The 19809-nt window shown below is 28.1% G+C and overlaps 1 protein-coding gene across 1 annotated transcript in view; it reads left to right on the top strand.

Moving 5' to 3' along the window:
* Window positions 1-4399: 4399 nt before the first annotated feature.
* The window catches only part of LOC105429995 (uncharacterized), a 30252-nt gene continuing 14842 nt past the window's right edge, over window positions 4400-19809 (top strand). Inside the window, exons 1-5 of the mRNA XM_089080354.1 lie at window positions 4400-6105; window positions 13543-13686; window positions 14631-14775; window positions 15810-15893; window positions 17216-17342. Of these exons, the coding sequence (XP_088936480.1) occupies window positions 5966-6105; window positions 13543-13686; window positions 14631-14775; window positions 15810-15893; window positions 17216-17342 (640 nt within the window). The 5' untranslated portion in view covers window positions 4400-5965. The remainder of the gene's footprint in view (window positions 6106-13542; window positions 13687-14630; window positions 14776-15809; window positions 15894-17215; window positions 17343-19809) is intronic.

Here is a 19809-nt window from a genome sequence, read left to right as displayed (position 1 = left end):
AATTAGAGTTCAATCCTAATTGATTTCTGATAATTTTTCCATATCTTATCTCTCTTATCTCTGCATATGTAATATCTCTTATGATTGCGTATTGTTAAATCAAGAATATTATAAGATTGCTACAAATTTTCATTATCAAATCTAACTCTTTCTAAGAAAATTAACAGAATAACAAGATCATTTTACCTTAGATTTAAGAATATTCTTAAAATTAAAATATTCCGTTTTTAATATACTTGATCTTATATCGATTTTATAGTAGTTCGAATAATAATATAGCATACAGAAATATTTTTGTGGATGTAGAATTAGATATGCGAATGATAAAATATTTTTCAAGTTTTGACATCCGTCATGCTGAATCCACCATTTTGTCCTCGAATTCATATTCAGCGATATAAAAATTCTTAAGTACTTTTCGAGCTATAAGTTTAAAATTTGCCCTCTCTGATTCTATTCCTTGAAAATTTTACTTTCAAATTATTCGAATTATTTAATCAATTCAATTCAATTCAATTTCTTTCTTCTGTATTCTGTTTTATAAAGCGACATGAAGCGCTTTACATGAACTGCTTTAATCTTCATAGATTCTCCTTCATAAAACATTTTTATGCAATTATGATTATTCTAACATGTATTTTATACAATATTTAAATTTTATTGCGCGTTAGAAATATGATACCACCTTATGAAACATTCTATAAGGGCAAACTGTGCGCTTGTTTAACAAACTAAACTGAACGTCTGTATAAAAAGAGAATACAATGGATAATATTTTAAAGGACACTCCACACTATAAATGTTCTTAAAAAAAATTTTGGGATTATAGATTCCTTGTCGGAACGTGCATGATTTTCGTCTTGTTGCAGATTCAAGAAGAAAGAGACGATCCATTCTGCAGAAAGGAACTTGAATTAACGAGCAGCGGAATAAAGCGCGGAAGTTATTCTGATCCTGATGAATTATTCGTTCATGGAAACAGATATATGATTCTCTTATCTGCTGCTGCTTAATGTAATAATAGTAGATAATGCGAACGGTATGCAGCAATGATTTAGATAGGATTAAATGTTGTTGAATTGTATGAAATCTATCTTATGCGTATAGAAACCTATCTCATTCATGGAAAAATAACATATTAATCAATATTAGGAAAACATTTGTACCATACGAGAGATATTGTCTATGAAATGTCATAAAGCTTTGACAATTCGTTATGTGATTATAGTTAAGTACAACGCATATACAGTGTACTTATTTTTTATCTCTAACGACAATTTTTTAAAACGGAAACCCTCATTTTTTATTGCATATTCTCGCAGTATACCTCGAGAGCTTCTCAAAACAGTGTAATGAAGTTATTTTTCTTTAAGTTTTCGAGCTATAAGGTTTAAAGGTTGCGGTGCGGTTGCAGTTGCGATTGGGGTTGCAGTAGCAGTGTGGTCGCGGCGCGGTTGCAGTTGCAACGCGATTGCGGTGCGGTTGTGGTTGCGATGCGGTTACGAAGAACGTAATTTATCTTATAGGATTTATCTTATTTATGCAAAAATTTTTAAATCTATTTGTAACACTACAGTAACACTCTTCTGACATCGGCTACTATTATTATGATATTATTTTAGAGCAAAAAGAAAGAGGGTTAACATGATGTCATATCTTTGTATAAAATTGTTTGTAATATTTTCTTTGAAATTGTGTAATATTACAAACAATATTTAAAAATATTGCTTTAATCTATTTGCATTATTTGTTTGAAGTATTACGTAAAAATTTATCTACTATAATTATTGTTATTGTAATAAGTGAGAAAGAAGTATTTTCCCATCTATATACCGTTGGAAAATTTAGATAAAAGTCTCGTACTTTTAACGGTTCTTATAAGAAGAAAAAAAATCTACTTATTAACATAAAGCAAAATGGCAACTGCGGTGGTTTCTAGCGGTCGCGAAATCAACCGTAAAAGTGTCATTGATCGATTCTAGAGAATGACGTTGTTCTGTTCATTTATTCTATGCACAGAGGAGCATTCTGCTTGAAAAATTCATTCAGCATTCCCGACATTTTTCTTCGATAGCCTAATAGATTCAACAACAGTCTGTCCGTCTTTAATTCTGATCTGAAACTTCAACGATATTACATGCGTGTTGATATAAAAATGTATCATGAAAATAGAATAATTAGCAATTTTTGTTATTTTTTTTTTATAAAATTTAGCTATTGTTGATATGTAAACTTGTTTTTAGAAATGAATTTTTTTAAATCTATTTTCGACATTTGTAATTTTTTGCCCTTGCGTATTTTTTTTTTGTACAAACAATTATAGTTGAATTCATACAAGGTCATTTCTTTTCGTATTGTTCTCGAGTTTCCTACGTTTCTTTGAAATCTTCGTGCTGCTTCCCGCATCCATTGTTTGACGCACTTCGTTTGATCCATTGAATCCAAGGACGAGATTGAATCATCACCTCGTGGCTATCATTAATGATCTATAAAATTCTGCCTGTCGCAATTATATCTTATGACTGACGCTTTAAAAAGATTATTAATATTAAACCGATGTATACAATTTTTTTCTAATAGATATAATGTTTTCAAATTGTTTCTTTATAAAATTATTACAATATTTATGCCTGTTGGAAACTTTCTTTATATTGTACATTATTAGCATTATACATTTAATTTAATATTTAATTTAATAAATCGTGTTATTACATATCGATGAATAATTAATTAGCGTAATCTTAATGCAATACGGATACGCCAAGTTTTTATACATCAGCTTGAGATCACTTTATACAGTTTAATGAATCAATATATATAATCAATATCATAATAATGATCTCTTCGAAACTTTACATCTTTTATTGAAAATAAATATGTCTTTTCGTATTTTTCATATTTTTTGAGACTTATTTACGTATTTAACATGGGCCAATATATGTATATGTATAAATGATGATGATGACGACGACGACAACAACAACAACAACAACAACAACAACAACAACAACAACAACAATATAATAATAATAATAAAATTTTATTGATATAATAGTAACAGCATAGGAAAATTCATACATAACAAAGTTATAAAAATGGGACATTAAATAGGGGTTGCACAGTCAAAAGACGTATCAGATGCTATTTGAGAATCTAAATTTGAATCTAAAAATAAGAGAGAGAAATTAAAACGAAAATGCAAAATTATAAAGTGTACAATAGGAAAAAAATTGAATACAGGCAAAATAATAATAAAGCAATAATAAATAAAGCAGAAAGCAGAAAATAAATTAATTAAAAAGAGTTAAAATTAAAAGAGATATACAAATTGAGTTTTAAGTAAGATGTAAATAATATACAAAGTAAACAATATAAAATAGATTAAGCATTATAAAACGTATAGTTTTAATATAAATATAAAATAAGCGGAAAATAGAAATTAGAAAGGATGTCACAATCAAATTATAAATAAGATATAAATGATATATCGAAGAAAACAATGTAAAATAGCTTAAGCATTATATAATAAAATAAATATAAAATAAAAGATGAAACTGTTAAGTTGGCAGTACTGCACGGTTATCTCAACAGAGTGTGACAGCACAAACGTCGTGGATTCTCTCGTTTAGAATAAGATTCAGCAAGGATTGCTGCACATTTTGTTTTATTACGTGATCTTCTGTATTCACTCCTCAAAGTATGAAACATATGTATTTGTATCTTGATTTTCTGGTGGTTTAAATTATTGGCTTTTGTAAGATATTAGTTAATATCATCTAAGGCAACAGGTGGCGCCACCGACTGGCTGCCAAAATGAAGTTGCCACGGCGCTACCGGATGAAAAGTACCCGGAAGCGGCGCTAATAAACCGGAAAGAACACCGGTTCGATCCGGTTCTAGAACAATTGTGAATAAGGGAGCTTTCCAGCTAGGAATCACAATTAAATACAGTGTCAAACAGACACTATTTGCTGGAACGATTCTCAATGTTGCCAGTAGATTGCGCTTTAAATATTAAATATGATTTGTTTCTTTGAGGAAACAAATAATAAAATAGTAATTATTATTCATTATTATTATTTTAACAAATAATTAGAAAAAACATATTACATAACAAAATATATATAAATAGATGGTATTAAATAGATGATATTATTCGGTAGACTGGATCTAGTCATCTAATAGCTTTTCTTTCCTTTTAAATTTTTATATCTATAAATTTAGGACACTTACATATGTCGCGAAAAATTTGTCATATTTTTAATGGACTTGCAACACAGCAGATACAAGCTAAAATTAAATTATTTTTTCTTTGATAAATCGATAAATAAAAAATAAATAAATTTTGAATTCAATTATTCACATTTTTTTCTCAAGAGAAATTTTTTTATTGCAAAAAATATCATTTCAGCGAGCTGTTGAAGCTGCTTTTCGGTATAGTTTCAACTATTTGACCACTGAAGTAATTTGATAAAATTTATTGCAATAATCCGATAAATTTTGAAGAAGAACGTTATTTTTCAGCCGATGTAATAAGCTGAGTTAATTTTTAAAAAATAAATGGTGTTACTCGATAGAAAAGATTCTAAATATCTATCAATTTTTCTTTTTAAATTTTTACATCTATGAATTCAAGACAACAAATATATGGTTTCATTAAAAAATGACATCCGTTGTTTCAACAATGGCTCTATCACTGCGTCTGCAAATAAATCAATATTATAATTACGAGACTCTTTCAAAACTCTACACTCTTTTGTTCGTTACATAGATTGCTAAAATCCCGTGATTATCAGATACTTTTTTGTCAAAAAATAAAATAAGACATCCAGCATGCACATCATGCATGCACATACGCGTACAAGGCAAAGAGAATTTGAAATTTCATTAAACATATTGCGGAAACAATAACTGTAAGATGTTTATTTAAACACGCACGTACGCACGCGTGCACGCACGCACGCATACACGCACGCACGCACGCACGCACGCACGCACGCACGTTCGCAGGCACACACGCATGCACGCACGCGCGCGCGCAGCATTTGATAATTTGATATTATGCGTTGACAGTACTATCACTTGATTCTCTCGTATGTATAATATAGATTTAAAGAGGGAAAATGTCATATGGTAAAAATGCATACTATAAATTGCGGAGACGGTGCCCGTAATTTTCGTTGGGGTCATTATCACCGAGCGCACTTGCGCCTGAGGAAAAGATTCTGAGCGTAGTATTCAGTACAGTTATAACTTCGGTGTAAGGCTAACGTCTTCTGCGTCTCTTGCGAAACTTCGTACGAAAAAGTTGTCCCTTTTCTTGTACGTTTACTTACGTTGTACCTATTTGTTTTGTCAAAAACTTTGAATATTAATATAAGATAAAAGGTTTTACAAAAGAAGTTTTATCGTGCTTCAGACTTTATTGATGTTATGTATTAAGTATTTTGAATGTCAATTTAACGCTTACATTTATGTTATATCAATATTTAATAAATGTTTTGTTATAAATTGTTTTAATTGCATTAGTTCAATATATTATACAAGATCATATTATGTACGGAGTGTGATACAGTTATACCAATAGCGTGCGCGCGCGCGCACACACACACACACACACACACACACACACACACACACACACACACACACACACACACACACACACACAATTTATATTATATAGTGAAAAGGAAGAGAGAGAAAGAGTGAGTGGGGGTGGGGGAGAGAACGAAAATAGAAACAGAATATTATATGATGAATTTGTATATTCCTTTTATTTTCAAAATTTTCTTAACTGAAATCAAATAATATAACATAAAAAGTTCGTATAAGTGCTTAATGATTCATCAAGTTATGAATATGAGCTAGAAAAGCAATAATTTTAAGAAGATAGTTTGTTAATAATTAATATACAATTGTGGAATTTTTATGAGTTCGTGAAAATACCGAAAATTTCAAGAAGATGTTATGCTTAAAAAAACGGAGGATTTACAGTGTTACACAAGATGTTTGCACCGCGATTCCGAGACAATCTAAAAGCAATAATAATTACTACGAAAGATCCTTGAATATGGTTGTTACAACAGTGCCCCGTAAACACAGGTGAGTCACCTTTTGAATCTGATCGAAAATATGAAAATACCGAAAATCAAGTTTAACTGAATCGCCACGCTGTTTTTACTATTTTGACTTTTTTTACTATTTTTACTATTTTAGAAAAGATATCTTTTGATTAGCTATAATATATTATAATATATTGTTTTTGCACATTTAGTTTAATATATAACTTTATAAAAAAAATAATTATAGCTAATCAAAAGATATCTTTTCTAAAATAGTAAAAATAGTAAAAAAAGTCAAAATAGTAAAAACAGCGTGGCGATTCGATTGCAAGGAAAATTCAATGGAAAATATGTCAACAATTTTAATTTTATTTTTGTAGAAATAGTAAATAAAAATAGTAAATAAATGGAAAAATTTTACATGTAAATAAAAATAATTTAAATAATGTTTAAAAGAGTTTCAAAACTTTTCAATTTTATTTAACTTTATTTTTATATGCTTTATTTAATTTTCTGTATGAATGAAAGAAAAATACATGTATACGTATACTTAATTCTTTTTTATTTTTCATTTTCTTGATATTACCAAATATATTTATTTACTAAATATAGTATATTTAAATTAATTTTAAGAAATGAATATTACATTTTTCAAATCGAAAAAAATGTTTCACACAAAATTTACGTATTTTTGGACGTAGAATTCGAATCTGCAATAAAAAGTAGGGGTTTTCATTTAAAATTTCAAGGTTACCTCCCGCTTCACCCTTAAAGGGGGAGAGAAGGCAGTTAACTTTTGCGGGATAAAATTGCCCCCTTGAAAATATTGAGAATTTATCTGGAACATTTTTTTCGTACAATGTTTGTTTTTCCAGATATTTTGTAGTCTTAAGTTAAAAAAACTCACCCTGTATATTCAAAATTGCTTTAACTAAAATTCAAATGTGCCATTATTATTTATATATTTTTTATATATATGCTTAGTGCGATACATAATCTTGGTTGTACTTTTTTTTTTGCAAAAAAATTATGAATGAATACCTGCAAAATAATCATTGGTATATGTAAAAAAACTATAAAAACTACAGTATACATCTTTACAAAATTTCGTAATTTACTTGTACAGAATATATTAATATTTCTATTAATAAAACAGTTAAAACAGTTAAAAATTATTATTTTAAAACAAAAAATAAAAGAAGTAATAGAAACATTATTTTTCAAGATTGGAAGATTGGAATAATCTCACAATATAAATGATTATGAAACAATAGAGCCTGCTCGATTTCTCTTGCTAACTTGCCGGCAGGTCAGCAGGTTCTGTTTGGTTTTTACCACCAATCTACTCGCGGATCATGTCAGCTCTGCTTAATTTCTGCTGTCAATCTATTGCTTGAATATGTTCTGCAGGTCGTGCCGGCAGAATCTAAGTGAACGCAGTTAATTTCAACCTGCCGACATGTTCTGAGTTCTAATCAAATCTGTTGGCAGTCCGCTGACATACTGCTAGCATTTTGTTTACTGATATAAGTAATTTTTTGCAATTGATTTTGCAAATTCATGTTCTATCTTTATCAAACTTTGGTTAAAAAAATCAATTTATATTAATTTAATTTCTGTTAATTTAAAAGATGAAAAAAAATAAAAAATTTATTTGCTTTTTTATTACTTAGCTAGAAATTTATTACGAACTTATATAATTTATATTGTCAATATTACACTATTTAAACTCTATGTTTAAATGTTGAAATTATTGTTGATGTTACATCTATGTGCGGTCTTAATTGATTCTTCCGTTTATTCTAAGCATCATGATAATCATGAATAGATACATACATAAGAAGTTATGAGTCATAACTTAAGGCAAATTGCCATGCAATTTTACTTTATCCGGTTGCATTTCCTTTTCAATATTTTGTGCAGATTTTCTTATGCTACAAGTTTTCTCGAAATCGTATCATTATATTTAATTAAACGAGAAATATAAGCATTAAAATTAAAATGATTTGATTGACATTCTTTAAATATTTTGAGGCTGCTTTTTAGAATCTATGTTATCCGAAGCTTATATTTATATTATTATTACTATCATTGATAATGTCAACATAGTAAAAAAATTATCTTATATTAGAATAGATTATCGATGATTTATAAAGAATAATTATTGATAATTAATATTATACCAAGAGAATTATATATTTATTGCCGTGACAAAAACATTTTGTGCTGAAATCTTTTTTCAACTGACTATTTCATTATTTAAAAATTTTTTATTGTTCTTTAATATTATATATTAAAATTAAAAAAGATAAGAAACATCAAAGATATAAAACATCAAAACATCAGTAAAACAAAGAACTTGACGTGCTTGATAAATTGATTTGTGCTTATTATTATTTAATTAACAAAAATATTATTATACATAATTTAAAAAATAACGCAAATGTGTCGATTTTATTAGTTGGTCATCGTCAGTGCGATCACAAAATTAAAACTTTTTCATAAGATTTTAAGATATACTGAGCGCGATTCCTGACTCAGCGTGACGAATCTAATTCTGATGAATTACTTTCTAATTTGGACAACTACAAGGTTTTCTTATAGGAATATCATCGGGCCTAAGTTAGATTATTAATTCGTACGATGGATTATTCATTCGTATAATTGCTTATTCGTTCAGTGTTGTTTTGTGATCGCATTGAAAATGACCGACTAGAAACATTTGCCATTTGTCTTTTGTAGAATTATATACATATAATAATATTTTTGTAAATAAGCACATCAATCTTGCTCGTCTCGATAGTTCCTTTTTTTATTGATGTTTTGATAATATATATATATATATATATATATATATATATATATATATATATATATGTATATATATATCAATGCTCAGAATTAGTTGCGGTCCGATTTCGGAGGTTTCCCCCACCACCGTTTTGAGGTTCAGCGGCCGAGCCGCCGAACGGCTGTGCCTCAGGAGCGTCGCCGTATGAGAAACATGCTATCCGTACGCCTTTCGCCCCAAATTGTCACTTACAATTAGATATCTTCTTTCCTAAATTATTTTTATTTTTTATAAATAAATAGAAACGTTCTTTTCAATAATATTTTTTCTTGTTTTATAGTATCAATATTAGTGATTTTATTCAACATTTCAGCTATAATATCGAAAATCATTGATATATCGTATTTAATTATTATATTTTTTTAGTAACACCTTATATCTTGATTTAATGTTTATTAATTATTTTTCAAAATTATTTAAAACATCCATAATCTATGTAACCTCCGTAAAATGTTATGTCTATGTTTACATAGATGTGTAATGAAAACCTAATGAAAATTAGAAATGCGGAACTATGAATGTTTAATAGATGTTTGATGGAGAGTCTATGATGGGTGGATTTTAATACTGGTTACAAATTTCTATAATGAACAATATCTAATAAATAATCCACTCGAGATTTTTGTTCTGTGGATATTCTTTAAAAGATATTTGTAGGATCCTTATCATATTTAAATGCTATCAATGTTAAAGATCTTTTTTTAAGGCCATTGTTAAAACATCTCTTTTAAGATATTTTTTAGTCCTGCATGTTGTCTGGTTGTCTGGGAAATTTCTAGACAGTAATTGTCAATAATATTTTATTACTGCTCACATTTAATCAATAATTAAGTACTAGGCAAATAATTATCGAAATATTGTGCTAGTAATTAATACAAATTAATTAATTATATAAATTATTAATTAATTATATATAAATTTTTCAGTAATTATCAGTATTAAATTTCTCTAAGAGAAACGATTGAAATGAAATTGAGTAGCTGATCTATCATCTCTGACAGTATTCTGTCACTATGCGCGTGCATACCCGAATGAGACCGAGCGATAGCGAAATATACCGAAGATACGATGAGAAGTCAGAGTAACTGGTCGGCGATGCCGAGTAGCGAACAAGGCGAAAATTGCCGAAGTATTCCGGCGCGAAAGCCGTTACCTGTCCGTCAGTCGCGGAATGGCAGTTCGCACAGCAGTTGTGCCGTGGCTTTCTAGTGACGTGTGTGAGTTGCTATATGCTTCTCATTTATAATGAATTCTGCGTGTTAAAATTGCGGATCATTGCGTAGCGTTGTCGTATCGTGTAGTCGTTGCGCAATCGAAAAAGGACTAAACGGTGAGGAGCATTATTTTGATCGTTTCTATAAGATTTTTTTCGAAAATGCGTATGCGTTTAAAAAACATCCGTTCTAAGTCGCATTTGTTACCGAAACAGTGATAGTGAGACAAAACTGGAATTTACTGGTGATCAGATCCGATTCTGGAATTATTATTCTGGAATTATTTGTGAATGATATGACACCACTACAATTTTGATCTTAAGGTAAGCTTATGGCATTTTATTTGGTAAAATATTATTTTTGAAAAGTCGTGCGATTTTTTTGGTTAAAGGTACCAAGGACAATGTCAACGCGCCTTACTCCATATTGGAAACAATAAAACAATTAGTACTTAAATATCATATTACAAAGAAGTGATATTTTCTTGTAATAAATATTATAGAAAGTACATACTTTTCTGCTACGAGATATATGCAAATTAATTTTTTTATATTCAATTATGATAAGAAAAAGTTCTGTAACATTAAATTAAAGAAAGAGAAAGAAGACAAAAATTGATAATTATGTTGCACAAAAAAATATGTTAAATATTTTGATTCGTAAGCTATATATTTGCGAAATATATCGCAATCTTTTTGCACAACGTAGATGTAATATTCCTTAGTATCTATTTACCATGTTATCAAGATAACGACAAATAATAAAATTGTTTAAGCGACATATTGCAGAGTTGATATTATTCAAACTATTCTTAAATTTATATTATTGATTTTGCATTGAAAATAACAAGCTATTTTATTTTTATTCTGAAGATATGAGTATTGAAAATGGTTGTATATTATATATATTCTATATAAGATGTATTAAAATAAATTTATTAAGATATCAGTCTCATAACTATGTATTAAAAATAATTATGTCTAATCAACACTATATTATTTAATAATAAATAATGTAATAAACAGTATTCTAAATAAATTGCAATTTTGCATTATTCCTATAATATACTTTTATTTTATACTTTTATTTTATTTTTCTTTATAAATTATATATATATATATATATATATATATATATATAAGAATATGCTTTAAAATAATGAAAAGAATGAAGGAATATGGAAATCACGTCTCTGGAGCTGAATTTTCGAATTAACTTGTGTATTAATATATATTTGTTAGTTGTAAAATAGCAAAATTTTAGTTTGTATTTAATATAATCATAGCATATAAATATATTTTATAGAGGATAATGCAGTAACAAGAGTGACAAATTTTTTTTCAAAATTTAAATTTTTTTATTTGCAATTTAGAAACTGTACAAAAACGCCAGTTGATTAAAACTTTGAAGTCTAAAGGCTCAGAGTTGTAGTTAAGGATTCTAAAGATTGAACTCTAATAAGAATACATTCTTATTTTAAAAAAATGTTGATAAATTATCAATATTTTTAATTCCGTTATCTATTATTTCCATTATTATCATTTCAATTAATGTATTCAAAATATATATAAATAAGAAAAGAATTGACACACACAATTTTTCAACAAATGGAGGAACAAAAAATATAGTTGCAACACAGTTGCAAATTTTTTTGTTACAATAGCAAATATAATTTCAACAATTGCAGAGATTTATTGCAGAGATGAAAATTTCCTTTTTCATGTAAATATATCAAAGGAAATTTAATCGATTTTATAATTTAAGTAAATCGCACAGTATTCTTGTTAAAAAAAAAATAAAATTTGATATGATAAATAATTTTATCATTTCTTATTGTAAACTATTATTTTATTTTTTATATTTCGAAGGAGACATTATCGTTTCTTATCAATCTACGGAAGAATTTCGATAACGCACCTTCTGATAACATACATTTATCACATCGATCAGTGCTTAGAAATTTTCCAGTAGACCAATCAGAAGATTCTATATTTTATTGCTAATTAGCGATATAGGCAATCGAATTAGATTATTTTTATAGATTATTTTTCTACCATTCTATATTGAAAATAAATTTAATCGTTAAAATACGATAAAATTCTCACTATTTTCTCTGAGTATTATGCTCAGTATAATATTTAAATTGTATGAAAAATTGAAGATGGTTAAAATTTTCATTTTAAGTTAAACTCAATCGTAAATGTCAAATAAAACTGATAGAAAATACTTAAAAGTGATAATATTTATTGTGTTCTTATACTTTAGAGAGGGAAATATTATGTCAGATTTGTGAATGTTTTTGTGAATGTTTTTTCCATTTTTTATTTTTTTATATAAATTATTATTGTTATTTGTTTTATATAAAAAATAATTTTTTAAATAAAAATCAAATTTTTGAACTTGTTTTAATATTTATAAGAAATTATGTAGAAATATGAAAAGTGTTGCTGAAACTCTCTTTATTATTTGTATATTAAAAAATAATAGAATGTATTAACGTCACAGACCCATAGTAATTCATATTTAAAGAACAACTATGTCTGGTATATTTTAAAGACATTAGTGAAAAACATAACTATTATTTTGACTTTTTGTATAATTAAAATATAAATTAAATACTTAGTAGCAAAATGAGTATTGATAGTATATGATAAAATAAATATGTTTCTTTTGATACCATAAGCCTTCTTCTATTTTATTTTTCAACATATGAACTATATATACAGAGTTCTTAAAAGTATAGAAATAGTAAAATAACTTGTCAAGGATGCATTTTAGAAAAAAATGTCACACGGCAAATTATAGAGTTTCAACAGATTTACTGATCTTATCAGTATGACCTTAGTGTTGTAAAGGTCAACTTTGTTTTTTTAAACGGGAACTTTCATTTTTTATTACATATTTTTGTAACTTACCTCGAGAGCTTTCCAATACAGTATAATAAAGTATTTTTTTAACAAGTACTTTCGGAGTCACAAGGTTTGAATTTGATATGTAACTTGACATGAAATATAAAATATCTCGTAAACTATTAATTTTTTGGTAACTATATCTTAATACTTTTATGCACAGAATATTAAATTAATGAGATGAATCAAATTGATGTAAAGAAAATCCATAGTTACTATTTAAAAAAATGGAGATTTGCAATATGTCATGACGAATGTTATTTAGTTGCCAAAAAATGACTAGTCTACGAAATATTTACTTTAAATACTTTATGTCAAATTGCATATCAAATTTAAGCCTCATAATTCAGAAAGTATTTGCTAAAAAAATATTTTATTATACTGTTTTGGAAAGTTTTAAAGAAAGAATACGTTTACTATTACATTTTTGCAATAGTGCTGTTATCATAACAATTTTTATTTATTAAATCTCAGTTATATAATTAAATAATATATTATTTCAGGACCAGAGAAGAAAATTCAACCACAATGGTTCTTACTGTGACCGAGGATACTCCGGCAGATATGTTAACCGGAAGTATGGAACTTCTGATTCAATTGCCTCCCAATCATCATCTTCGTACGCAAAGGATTACAGTATTAAGAAGGTATTATTATCCAAAACCTCGAAACAATGAATTGAAATAGATAAGTGAGGCATGGAACGACAATCCTGAAGCTCTTCTAGGTCAATGATTAGAGATGTAAACTTTTAATAAAGGACCCCATCGTTTTTTATAATAATATATTCCATGCTTTAGCATCTTGTTTCTTTGTATCGTTTCTTATCTGTCCATACTGACTTCTTCTACGGTATTTCCACCGGTTTATACTGTTTTCCACCTTCTGTCACGAGCTCTTTCACGCCCTTTTCTTCCAATATAGATTCTATTCTAATTTCCAACTTGAAAAATTGATCCGATAACTGTGATAGCTGGATCAGGGATGTTAGTCACGTTCCAATCTAATCCCAGTTTTATGTAATGATAACTTCCTCCTGTTTTTTGTAATGATAACTTCTCTTAATTAACCTCTAGGGCTCTAGGTCTACAACTTATAAAGTTTATTTATTTCTTGATATTTAAAATTACGTGAAAGGAATTTATTTACTTTTTGTAACATGTTAAACTAGAGCGTTCTTAACTAATAATCCGCTAACATAGTGGATAACACAAACTTAAAATATTGCCTAGACGGACAGACATACAGATAAATTATCTTGCAAGAATAACTTTAATCGTTGATAAACGCTTAAAGTACAGATTTTATCCTTGAGAATGCAAAAAAATTCAAATATAGTAATTTTGTTGAATTATTCTTGTTTGAAGTTATGTGAAATTTTGACATAGTTTTAAATTTATTTATGCGATAATGTTGTTGGTGAGTATATATCACGTGTGTATGAGTCCATATATATATGTGTGTGTGTGTGTGTGTGTGTGTACATGCGCGTTGTGTGTTTATGTGCGTGCGCATGTCGTGTACGTGTGCGTGGTATATGTTTATTAATACGAATGAATTAAAAAGGACCCATTAATATGATTACTTATAGCACGCCAATGATGGACCTTCTGATACAAATCGCAACTGCCCACAAATTGATGGCTTCGAGTTATACTTTACAAGCGATCGGTGAATGTGGCTTAATTCTACCTCATCATCCAAACACTCCTATAGGAGCATTAGACGTTCTTCAGGTAATGTAATTTTTATACAAGTTAGAACATTTATGGCGTTACAAATTATTATCTCGAAATCGTAATCGGAATTATAGCAAGAAATGTTTTCATCAATAGTAGGGTTTCGAAGGGATCACACGATCATAATATTGATTCATTCGCAGATGGAAGCATTAGATTTTTTTATAATTGCTATTTTTTTTTTAATAGAATTATATATTTTTTTGTTATATTGACATTCATACTTTGATATGCACACAACACAACACATTTCTCTTCTCGTTTGCCTGGCGTCAAATAGCAAGAAAAGATTTTTATAGTGTTATCGATCAATATCGAAGATTCTTTTTTTCTTTTAATTTTATCTCACAAAATAATGAATAAGGTTGCCAGACAATTTTTATATATGATTTATATAATATTTTTTATCACTTTTTACGTGCTTATAAAATTATACTGCTTAAAATATTAGGAATACTCATAAAAAATGTCGTTTTTTGATCTGCAAAATTTTATTTTCTTTAATATTTAGTACAGATTAATCTACAATGTATTCAGGACGTACGCGTGCTGTTAGGGATTTCTGATTTGTGTAACCGAACGCAATCAAATATGTTCATTTCATATATACTAAAATTATATATGGATATTCTATCCCGGCAATTGCTTTATAACAATACAATATGCGCACACATTTATTAAGTAAAAAGAAAACTCAGAAAACTTGCTTTTGTAATATTGAAAAATGGCAGAATGATTTTAAATGTAAAATTTTAATCAAGACATTGAAATATCTCTGTAGGAAATCTTCTGTGCTATCAAGGAAAAACATTATAAAATAATATAAAACGATATAAAATATTAAAAAATAAAAATATTTATAAATATTACATTATTTTGTTTTATTTCTTATGGAAGGAACCGATTTATGGCGAGTATTGTAATTTATATAGCTGAAAAATAGATTATCTTTATAGATTTTTATAGTTAATACATCAATAAAAATTTGTTAAATAATTAAAACTTATGCTATTCTATTTTGTATATTTCAGGTTAAATTACTTCCTAAGCAGACCACATGCGTACGAAAAATAAAACAAGTCAATCAACCTTTCGAAACGACGTTTAGATTACAGGTAAGAAAAAATTCGAATAAATTTTTCATAATTATTACCGATAATTGATAATTAAATAAATGTGCATTCTTTATTAAAAAGTTGTCATGAAATGTGTGACATTTTATATTGTCAATACTTTATTAGCAATGAGTTACAATTAAAAAATGTAACAGCTTAAAGACAAATATGCAATAACAAATGGAAATCATTATATATATTTTGTTGTCATCATATTTTCATCATGATGTTCGAGATGGAACAACTAATCATTGTTGATATGTTGCTATCATGTTGCCGACAATATAAGTATTACTACTGTTGATCTTTTGTTTTAAAATTTTGTCAACTAATTGCATGTATAATTAATCACATTGCTGCATTTGTGATTGTGTTCCATTTCGAAGTTAGCAAATGTACGGTAAATATGTAAAAACATATGTAATATGCCTTAGTTTGCTCAATATGTTATATCATGCTTAATTATCTTATAATGATTACGCATGCATTGTTAGGATTGCCATCCGTTCTCTTTTCCCCGGACATTGTCCTCTTTTTTTAGGATGTTCGGAGACGTCCGAGAGGATTTTTTGAAAACGTCCGGGGTTTCAGGAAATCTTCTAAATATTTTGTTTTGATTCCTCTCGCACACATCACTCTGCATTACCATAATCATAAATAGCACAGATATCACATAAAAGAGTAAAAATTTTTTAATTTTAATACCTAATAAAACTTAAATTAAACCTATAATAAAACTTTTTTATTTTAAATAAAAATAGTTTGTATTTATTTATTTTCCAGTTAAAATTTCTCTTTGCTCTGAATGTTAATGAACAATTAGATGTGAAATAATGATTCATTTACTGTTCTAATCAATTTTTTCAATTTACACGCGTTTTTGTATTTGTGCGGGGTTGCAATCGAAATGTCCGAGGTTTTTGGCTTGTAAATCCTAGGTTTGAAAATTTTAATACGGCAATTCTACATGCATCTTACTTCTATGGATAATATAATCATAAATACGTAGAGAGTTGTGTGAGGTTTCATATTTTGTACAAAAATCGTTTATAAATTCATGTGTGTGCGTGTGTATCGTTTATATATTTGTTAATGATCGTTGATTAAATATAAAAGAATACAAGAGACTTATTTAGCGAAATATGTTTTTTGTGTTTAGTAAGATTATTATACAATTAAATAGTCATCTATAAAGAATCTATAAAAGTTCAGTCAACCTCTATATGTCATTCATGAAAACTTCATGAAATATTTATGATTCACTCATATAATTCTATAAAACATCCATGATACAATATATTATAAATCAATAATCGGCGCAGGTTCACCTACCGAGAAATCAGTTGTACGTGTCAAGAGTCAGTCCAAAGATGAATCTTGGAAAAATCCTGGACGAAGTATGCCGTGAAAAGAATCTGGATAGAAGCAAGTACGAGCTTCGCCATCCAGGTAAATACTTGCAAAATAAAAATGCACTTAGACCTAATAAATTTAACAAAATTGCACAAATAAATAAATAAAAGTAAAATTATAATGTTGTAATTAAGCAAAGGAAAGTATTCCAAACTGTAATGTAATCATGTACATATTGTATTATATTATTTAATAATAATGTAAATTAAATAAAATAATTTAATTATGTATTATAACATACTAAGTTTATATTTTTAATACTATGAATGTGGTCTACTTGATGCTACAAATGCTTCGAAGCATGTGTAGCATATGTAACAAGTAGACTGTATTACTATTAAATTTTTACATTTCTGATTATATATACAAACTGCATTGAATTTGTTTTAAAAATTTCTATAACAATATTTCTACAACATGGAAAGAAAATTACATAGTGCTACTTAAAAAATTCAAGGTAATCTTAATTTTTTATAAAAATTTCTTTTTTAAAAAATTTTTTTAGTGCAAGTTGTAGCTTGCATAAATTAAATAAATATTCATCTTTTAAGGCTCGATTCTCTCGCTGCAGCCATATTGAATTATTACGTTAGAAACGAGAAGTGACATGTAAAAAGTTTCTTGCATCCGTATAGCTTCATTTTGTACTTTTCCCTTAAAAATATGATATTTTCCTATTCTTAAAACTTATAAAAATTACCAGAAAGTAAGATATCTGACCAATAAATCACGTAAAAGTGTAAACTAATTCTTGAATATAATGATAATGGTACACTGCTTAACTATAAGAAACAGATCATTAGATTCTCTGGAAACAATTTTATCTACAACTTTAGAAATTTTTATGATAAAAGTCAAAGTTTTACAACTAAATCTTTGAATTCTTGGATGTGGTTGCTTATCTTGTTGTTTGGAAAGTCTTTCAAAGCGATCTTCGTCTTCGATGCGTTTTCTGTTTTCTTTGAACATTTTATATCATTCGGAAATCCTTGTTCTAGATATACACTCTAGATATATACTCATCACCGAAACATGTTCATTGTTTCTGTACACGAAATTTCGTTCTAATGACAAAATTATGCAAATTTTTTGTTCAACAAAATTCAACATGTTAAAAATCACCAAAAGTACTTTTTCTCAATCACAAAACAAACATTTATTTGTAATCTAAGAAAGATAATGACAGTCAATCCCGATATTTTTTTGATCACGGTATATATATATATATATATATATATATATATATATATATATATATATTACTGTGATCAAAAAGTATCGGGATTGACTCATTTAAACTCATTTAAACTAATTTCGAACATGTCGAAGAAATATTTTTTTTTATAACCTCTGCCTAAAATTTCATGTCATTACCTTTCTTAGATTACAAATAAATGTTTGTTTGTTTTGTGATCGAGAAAAAATACTTTTGGCGATTTTTAATATGTTGAATTTTGTTGAACAAAAAATTTGCATAATTTTTTCATTGGAACCAAATTTCGTGTACAGAAACAATGAATATGTTTCGGTGATGAATGTATATCTAGAACAAAGATTTTGTAATATATATATATATATATATCGCGACGCATAACCATGTACAAAATATTTCAGTTAACTAGTTACAGTCGGTTGCTGAGATCGCTATCGCAAGGTTGCCGGCTGGCAACTTACAGCACTTGTTACTCTTAGTCGTTAGGTTCTAGCTATCTTTGTCCTCATCCTCGTGCTCGTCCTCCGAAGGAGCGAACGTAAACGCCAATACCCCGCGCTACCCGCTTAGGCTCGCTCTCATACGCTTTATAATTGATCCGCACCGCGCTGCGCCGCGCGAAGGAACGGAGAGAACGCAATTCCAGTTTCCCGCTCGCATACCTCCCGGTGCATTCACGCTCGCGCCGTGGAGAGTCCCTCGGACGCCGCGACGCGAGCCGATGTTCCCGCAGGCGCGATAAGCAGGTGAGGGACATTAACCCCTTCCTTCTGTGATAGTATTTTCATATTTTTTAATTTATAATTTTTCCTAACAGAAATATATCGAATTTTTGGTACCCTAGAGGTACCAAATTTCTTGTAAACTTTTCTTGTGTTGTATATAAAAATAAATAAATTTTTTCACGTACTTATACGTTGTCACATACTTATCCGTTCGATAATATAGACCAGTAGAGAATATATATATAAGCGAAATATATTAAAGCCTCTTTTATTGTTTTTATATTAAAAGAAAAATAAAAAGAAAATAGTAAAATGAATGTGATAATTGATCGACACATTTATGAATCCTTATTTATTAATCCAGCAATTTATTGTGTCAAAAAAAATCTTTGATATATTTAAACAATCTATATTATTGAATGTGAACATGTGAACACACACACACACACACACACGCGCGCGCGCGCGCGCGCGCTAATTTATTTCAATATATAATATGCAAGAAAAAATATATATGTAAATATATATATTTTTATTTCTGATCTCATATTCAATATGGCTGATA

This window comes from Pogonomyrmex barbatus, unplaced genomic scaffold, assembly GCF_055798465.1.
Source record: "Pogonomyrmex barbatus isolate J1 unplaced genomic scaffold, ASM5579846v1 scaffold3, whole genome shotgun sequence".
Taxonomy (NCBI): Eukaryota; Metazoa; Arthropoda; class Insecta; order Hymenoptera; family Formicidae; genus Pogonomyrmex; species Pogonomyrmex barbatus.
The sequence above is the reverse complement of the archived record's forward strand: the minus strand, read 5'-3'. Positions and strand labels throughout refer to the sequence as shown.